General features: G+C 48.8%; 1 protein-coding gene across 1 annotated transcript in view; it reads right to left on the bottom strand.

Annotated features, from left to right (window-relative positions):
* KANSL3 (KAT8 regulatory NSL complex subunit 3) overlaps positions 1–6,522 on the bottom strand; it is a 42,015-nt gene extending 35,493 nt beyond the window's left edge. The window contains exons 1-2 of the mRNA XM_045283837.1: positions 6,111–6,522; positions 2,062–2,232 (exon numbers count right to left, since the gene is read on the bottom strand). Coding sequence (XP_045139772.1) covers positions 2,062–2,232; positions 6,111–6,421 — 482 coding nt within the window. The 5' untranslated portion in view covers positions 6,422–6,522. The remainder of the gene's footprint in view (positions 1–2,061; positions 2,233–6,110) is intronic.
* Positions 6,523–8,138: the final 1,616 nt, after the last annotated feature.

The following is an 8,138-nucleotide window of genomic DNA, read 5'->3' as shown; positions in this document are numbered from 1 at the left end:
ATGGAACAAAGTGTTCTTGCATTGAGGGAGTACTTGAGTGGAGGCCCAATGTCCATCTGCTACCTTAATACTAAACCTACAAATATATGCACATAAATCTATTTCCCCATCCTCAGATATAGATATGTTTACATATATATGTACGTGCCTTTATTTAGACCTCTATAAATGCCCTTTGCCTCCTAGCTCTTTCCTGTATTTCCTTTTACTTTCCTCTTGTCCCACTATCATGCTCAGTCTTCATTTGGGTTTCAGTAATTCCTTTTGGTTACCTTACCCTCGATCACGCCCTACCAGGCCTCCTACACCCTCCTCACCATAGATTTGGATCACAATCTCTCACTCCTTAGGTTGGTTATACAGCAATAGCACTCTAGTTTCATGGCAAGTTTACCAAGTATCAACTCTTGATATTTAGCATCCTCATGCACAGGGTAAAAATAAACAACAAAAACCCACCGCCATCGAGTTGATTCCAACTCATAGTGACCCTAAGTGGGCAGAGTAGAACTACTCCCTGGGATTTCCAAGGTTGTAAATCTGTACAGGAACCAGCAGCCTCACCTTTCTCAGCAGGACAGCTGGTGGGTGGGAGCCTCACAGCAGAGCCCAGGGCCTAAAGCACCTCACCACCAAGGCTCCTGCCTGAGCCCAGCAGCTAAAGGGAAGCGGTGAACAAAATGACAACGCCATACCTGTCACACCAACTCAAAAGATGACAGTGGAAAAGACTGGGGTGGGCAAAGCTATGCCGACACTAGAGCCCTCACACTGCTGGTGGGAACAGAAATGGGGCTGGCATCACTCCTAGGTACATATAGCCAAGAAAAATGATGAAATGTGTTCATCAATATTCAAAGCAGCATTACTGTAGAGAGCAGAAAGGTAGAAACAACCCAAATGACCATCCACTGATAAATGGAAAAAGAGAATGTGGTACAGTAAAACTTGCAAAAGGCAAAACAGATACTGGGAAAACCTGTTAAGGAAGGAAAACTCAAATATTCCCGGAAGGTGCCCGGTTAAAGGTATCACCCGGGCAGTCAGTCTGTAGAGATCTGACTCTCAGTTTTCACAGAATAGCTATGCAATGGAGGATGATCTGTTTATAAGAAGGAATGAAGTGCTGATTGATGATACCACATGAGCGCACCTTGAACGCGTTAAGACAGTCACAAAAAGGCTACATCTGATTCCACTTGTAAGAAATATAGCCAACGAGGCCACCGGGGCGCTTTATGAAATATCCAGAATAGCCAAAAAGGAGAATGGTGATTGCGTGGGACTGGGGGCAGATGGAGGAAATGGGAGTGGCTGATAATGAGTAGGGGGTTACTTTTGGAATTAATGAAAGTACTAAACTGGTTACAGTAATAACTGTACAACTGGAAACATACTACAAACCATTGAATTATATATTAAATAAGTGAACTGCATACATAAAGCTTTTACATAATAGCGAGGCAGGCAAATAAATCAATGTTTGCCAAAACTACAACAAAAAATGACCAGGAGAGAAAGGCTGAACTCCTTGGGGACAGCAGTTAGCTCGAGAACAAACCTAGGCAACGCACTAATGAGATGGAACATTCAGTCTCCATCAAAGCCACTGGTTACAGACCTTTCTTAAAAGTACACCTCTCTTAGCTCTTCCTGTAACTCCAAAGCCGCTTCACTACTCAAGGTTATAGAGCATAAAGACAACATCTTACAAAAGTGCACATATTTAATGTTTGGGGTGTTTTTTAGAGTCTAGGTGACCCTTACATTATAACCTACACTATCTACAGAAGCTACTGAGCTAATCAAATCTACCAAATGTCATGCACTAATTTATTCAAGTCATGTCTCTGATGTGCCAGGTAGTGTCCTAGATGGCCAGTGTACAAAGAGGGCTGAGACACAAGCTCTGCCCAGAGCTACACTGCGAGTTAGAATACACCAATCCGCATGACTGCAAACAAAATAAGCTCCTAACAAATGTGCTTGAAGAAAGATGATCATAGAAAATAATTGTAAGGCACTGCCATTAACCCGAAGGCGTCGTCCTGAGCCACCTACCTGTTGACATGCTCCTCCCAGTCCTCCGGTGGGGGTGGGGCATCCGCATCGGTCCTGGCGAAGATGACATGCCGCTCACACTCGTTCATCACGCTGCGTGCCTTCTGATTGTCATAGAGTGGCACGGGAGTGGATGTGACCGTCTCTACATCTATTGGGACTTCTGATTCACTGTGAATAGGTGGGGAAATAGGACCAGGCCACGCATACTTCATGCAACACAGATGTCTAATGATCATCTGGTTGCCAAAAACCAGCTTTTAATACATTTTAAATTTTGCACAAGCACATTATACCCCCAAGAAGATTCTGACCAGCCTTCTTCCCCACATTTGCCTAAACCTCTACCTTCTCTGACATGATGCTGGTTTGTGCTGGACAAATCGTTATCTAAAATGAGTGTAATCAAAATGCAACAAAAAAATTTTTTAAGACGCTAACTTCCAAAAGCAAATCATTATCTAGACCTAGGCTGTCCAATATAGTAGCTATTAGCCACAAGTGACTTTTTTTTTAAACTTTTTATTATGATTTAAAACTTTTACAGAGTGAATTGGTTTTCCATTCAACAATTCATACATTGATTTCAGTCCCCCAGATGTACCAGCACTCTTCCCACTTCCACCCTCCCTGTGTTTTACCATTATTATTCATCCTTCTTTCTTGTCCCTTCCTGCTTTCCAGAGTTTTATCTCTTGGCAAATGCCGTCCTTTTGGTTTCGTACGGTTGATTGTTCTAAGGAGTGTGTACCTCTCGGATGTGATTCTTCCCCTCTACGCCTGTATGTTGTCTGGCTGAGAGCTGAGTCATAGGGGTGAGTTCAGTTCCAGGAGTGAAGAGTGGCTAAGGGCCATAGTCTTGGGAGTCCACCAGTCTCCATCAGACCAGCAAGCCTGGTCTACTTAATGATTTTGAGTTTTGTCCCTCTTTGTTCTCCCACTCTACTCAGGACCCTCTTTTGTGATCCCTTTCAGGGTAGTTAGCAGTGGTAGCTGGGCACCATCTAGTTCTTCTGGTCTCAGGGTCGTGGAGGCCGAGGTTCGCTGTGGTCCATACGTCTTCTATTTTCTTCACTCTTCTTTGCTATGGCCGGGGAGAGACCAATAGTTGCACCTTAGATGGCTACTCACCAAAGTGGATGTAGAACATTGTCTTTGTGGACTCTATTATGCCAATTGACCTTGATGTCACCCTGGACTATGGTCCTACGCCTCCAGGCCCAGCCACTCATTCCCTCTAGGTGTCTGGTTATGGCTAAGAGGCTTACATGCCTTTGCCCCTGTTCGCTCTATTGTATACATGGTTATATTGCAGCACAGACAAATACTTATGTGAAAATACTGTCTGTTGGCTAAACCCGTAAATGGCCTTCGAGCGTGACAATTTAAAGTGACCACTTACAAGTAAATTTAAATCGGTAAAAATTCCATTTAGTTTAAAATTAAGGTCCTCAGCCACACTAGTCACATTTCAACTGCCCGATGGCCACACATGGCTAATGGCTACCATACTGAACAGCTCAGATATAGAACATTTACATCACTGCAGAATTCTGTTGGACACGACTGGTCTACTAGAGCTTTCAAGCATTCACACAAACTTTCCATTTCATTAACAATAAGCTTGTAAGTTAACTATAAGCTCATAAAAGCCTAAAACTATCTAAGACAGATCACATGGAATCCAGATTCCTTCGCTACTTAACTCATTTCGCAAGGAGCCTACAACAAAAACACACATGAATGGACATTTGAAGGATTTTTCACATTTCAGAAAGGTGTTAATGAAATCCTAGTGTCACAAAGGAGGGTCCTTCCCCAGCTCATGAGTCACCACACCAACCTGGTCACTGTTCCCAAAATACCACTCCAAATTGGCCCACGGTTGTCTACCATACATCATTCCAACATTCTGACCTCGATGATCTTACGGCCTTACCGTCCAATGCCTGGAATAATTACATCATTGTGAAATGAAGTGAAATAATGGGCAGCTAGGTTTGGTGGTGGATGAGAGAGCTGATTATTTTCTCTACGCCAGACATTGGGCTAAGCACTTTGAAATACAGGCCTAAAAGTGAACGCTTATCTCACCATCCCAAACCTATCATGCCTTAATCTTCCCCAACTCAGGACACCACCACTCAGCTAGCCACTCAAGCCAGAAATTGGAGTCAGCCTCATTTCACCTTGCCCTGTAAACTTGGCCCCTCTTTCTAGTTCACCACAGCACATCCGTGGGTTCAAGTCAAGGCCATTCATTTTCCTCCATCTGTACTACCCGCCCCCCCCAATTTGAGCTGTCATCACCTCTAGCCTGGACCACAGCAAAGCCTCAAGACTGAGCTTCTGAATTCTCTTCCTGCACTCCTATAATCTACTCAACAAAACTCTAAAGGGATCTTTTAAAAATATACATCAGATCATGAGTTTAAAATCCTTCAGTAACATCTTACCACTCTTAGAATTGAATTCCTACAGGAGGCAGCTCTGCCCGTCTCCCCTGCTCCCACTCACGCACCCACTGCCACCACACTCCAGCCACACTGGCCTTCAACAGCTCCCGGGACACGCCAAGCTCCCACTCCCACGTGCCTCTCGACTGGGGAAGGACCTCCTTTCAGAAAAGAGGTTAAACTTCTAAGTACTGCAACGTTCAAGCCCACAGAGTCTCACTTGTAAGAAGAGGTCCTATGAGGTACGGACACAGGAATTTGGATATCCACAAGAACAATGAGCTACATAGCTAAGAGAAAAAGAGTCCATGTTGTTTAAAGGAGCTTTACGGTTGTGCCTGAGTCGAGAAGCATCGTCACTGCGCTAAGATTAGTAAGGGTACAGACACAGGGGCCTGTACAATCAAAGCAGTTACCGTAATGCAGCCCCCACTGGGACAGCAAAGAAAAAGCATTCTTTTATGTGTGTTTAGAGCACAGACACACCAAGGCCCCTCTAGCTTATTAAGCTTACATAGGGGTGGGGGTGAGGGGGGGCTAAAGAAGCCGCGTACACCATGTCTAACCACCACGAAACCCAAAAGCATTGGCTTGAGGAAAGATTAAACATCGGGCCAGATTTAGAAAACAAACATTAACTCTTTACCCTCCCCCCCAATTTAGAAATTATGAGTAAGGGCATGATTTAGTCATCAAAGCAGAACTAAATAAACCTTGAAATATAGAACTTAGAACCCCTCGAAGCTCAAAGGAAGGGGTAAGTAAGTTTCATCCAGCAGGGGTAATGATACCCCATGTCCAGGAGGGAATATGAAATGCCCTTCCCCTGTAGTGTAGGCCCTCTGAAAATATAAATAGACCTCAGAAGGGTTTAGATTAAACCCACGGGTGGCATTCTGCAGCAGGCTTCTACACGCAAGGGTGATGTCCTGGGGATTTGCTCTTAATCGTGTGCATGGGAAGCCAGGAAAAGTCAAATGCACTGCCATAGAAAGGCTGTTGGTGCCGTTGCAAACTGAACCAATCAGCACAGTAGCCCCTGGTTCCCAAATTCATTTGGCCTGCCACCCCTTTGCAAGGAGAAAAAAAAAAAAAGATTCCTCAGTGGCCCCTTGGCAATCAAAACCTTCTGTCCTATAGTCCAGGACCCAGGACCAAGTGTAGGCCTCTGCTTTTGCATCCCCTCCGCATCATCCCAGCGGCCCTGGGCAGCAGTGTGGCCCACTGTGAGAACCAACCCTACACTAAACGGGCAAAAGGAGCCTCCTCCTGGGTGAGTTTTTTAAATGGACTCCATTTTGCTTTTTTCTTCAGTTAAATAATCCTCTTCAATTCCTTCACTCTGGGTCAAGTGCTATTACCTAAAGGGAGCCTCTGACCATCTTTGCTTCCTTAGCTCACACCCCTGGTATGCAGAGGTCCCCATTTGGGCCTGACAGCCTTATGCTGCTGAAGAGACGCCTGAGTTACACATCCAGGGGACCCATTCCAACTCCCTCGGGGCCTCCCAGGGCCGATCCTCTCCTCTCAGATCCCCCACCTTCTGATCACTGCGAGGGCCCTGAAGCCGCTGACAGAGTTGCCCAAACTCACATGGTACTTTCGTGTTGTCTCCGGGGAGTAACAAAGAGCATGCGGGTGGGGCGGGCACTACTGGCGTCTGGGTGGGCACTCCACGGCTTGGCATAGCTGTGATCCAGAAACACCAGGTCCAGCTCTCTTTCGTGCACCGAAAGCTGGAAGAGCAGCGAGGTGCCCATGCGCCGTGCGGATGTCTGGAAGTCCCTCTCCCCACCCCGGTGGGCCATGTCAGTAGAGGGGCCGCAATTCAGAGGTTGGGTAGCTGCATGGTAAGTCACCTGCAGTGAAAAGTTGCGGTTGAAGTTAATCCACATCTTACACATTTCTCCCGGGTCTGAAACCTCTTTACTTGTGCGACCTCCTAGTATCCGCTAGACAGCAAGCCCCGGGCCCACCACAGGGGAAGGCCTTTTGCACCTGCGCGCCACCACCTCCACCCTCACCCTCACCCTCACCCTCACCCTCACCCCACTCCCCAAGGGCTCAAATCGCAACAAATCGCGCTCCCTGGAAAGCTGACTCACTCCATTGTTACAGAAACCTCACTCGGGCAGTCACTGGCCTTGCCTGGCTATCGTCGCCCTGAATCTACGGGGGAGGGAAGCGTTTTGGAACCATGGAAAATCACAAATTTCAATGCCGCAGAGGTTCAGGGTCTGGCCAGTGCCAGTCGCCAGTGCTCGGGGCCCTCACACCGGCTGGAGGGGTGCTGGCCTTTTGTCAGGGCCACAGCGCCCGCCTCGAAGATGCTAACCCCCGCACGGGCGCGATGGCCCGGTGTTCTCTGCAAAGTTCGGCAACGACACCACACATAGCTGAAGTTTAAACGTATGGAAGTGGGAGGTCTGCCCGGAAGCTGGCACAGGAAGCCCTCTCCCCAGCGTCCGGGGCTGGTGGTAGTGCCCGGCAAACGGCCTAGTCCTCCCCGGGCCTCTCGACGCCGACCGCACAGGGGTCCCGCCGTCCACGGCGCTGAGCTTCTATTCTATCTCGCGTTTTACAGGCCACGCAGCCGCCTCGGGGGGATAAAGTGCCTCCTCGGTCAAGGTCACCGCGAGTTCACAACCAGGAGCGGCCGCCCGGAGCCCGCCTCTCGCTCCCCGGGGCCAGACTCTCGGCCCGCGTCACCGCGGCCCAGGCGCAGCCCCCCAGCCCAACCACCCCGTCCAGCCCCGGCTGGCTCGAACCCACGGGCTCCGCCTGGCGCCCCGCATGGCCCGAGCGACCCGCGCCCACTCCGACTTCCGCCGCGCTCCCGACCACGACCTCCAGGGACTGCCACCCGCGCCGGGGCCGACCCTCGGCTCACTAGCAATCGTCCGGTCGCGCGCACGTCCCGGGCCAGACCTCAGCGCGCGTGCGCGGTACCGCCTCCACGCCCCAGCGCTCGGGGCGTTGGGTAAAATGCGGAGGCAGATCTCCTCCCGGGAAGGGAGGGCGGTGAGCAGTAAAACCCGGAAAGGATATCATTCTCCCGGCTTGGGCAGCTAGAGGGAGTATGGGATCCTCGTGGGTCCCTGAGACAGCAAATCAACCCTGAGTCCGGAGTGTCTGCCTTCTGGATTCTTAGCAAGAAATGCAAGGGCTGATTCTTGCAGGCCCAGTTCTCGCTATCTGCACCTCGAGTTGGTCCTTTATCCCATACCTGGCTGGCTTGGGTTGCTAACTGCCCAGCCAGTGGTTCAAACCCTGCAGGCTCTCTTGTGGAGAAAGAGGAGGCTCTGTGCTTCCATAAAAAATGTAGTTAGGCTGTTCCGGAGACGCTCTGTAGAGGCATTCAAAATGGTTCAGCGTCTGACTTACTGGCCTAGAATGCCCTCTAGTACAGGGTGTAACAAAACTAAGCTGTCCTTATAGTTTGGTAATTGAATTGTTTACCTGTATACGGAAAAAGTTTGGTAAAGCATCAACATTTCCATGTGGTGTATGCCCAGGCTGACTTGGAGAGGCCCGTGCTGTAAGACCTCAAGTTCTCATGAGGTAATCAAAAACAAAACAGAAAAAGGAGGGCAAAGTGAACGTTCATTGCTGTTACGATCC

The sequence above is a fragment of the Echinops telfairi genome, unplaced genomic scaffold, assembly GCF_000313985.2.
Source record: "Echinops telfairi isolate 266 unplaced genomic scaffold, ASM31398v2 ScPeMD7_7467;HRSCAF=8505_1, whole genome shotgun sequence".
NCBI lineage: Eukaryota > Metazoa > Chordata > Mammalia > Afrosoricida > Tenrecidae > Echinops > Echinops telfairi.
Note: the sequence above shows the minus strand (reverse complement) of the source record. Positions and strands in the feature narration are given on the sequence as shown.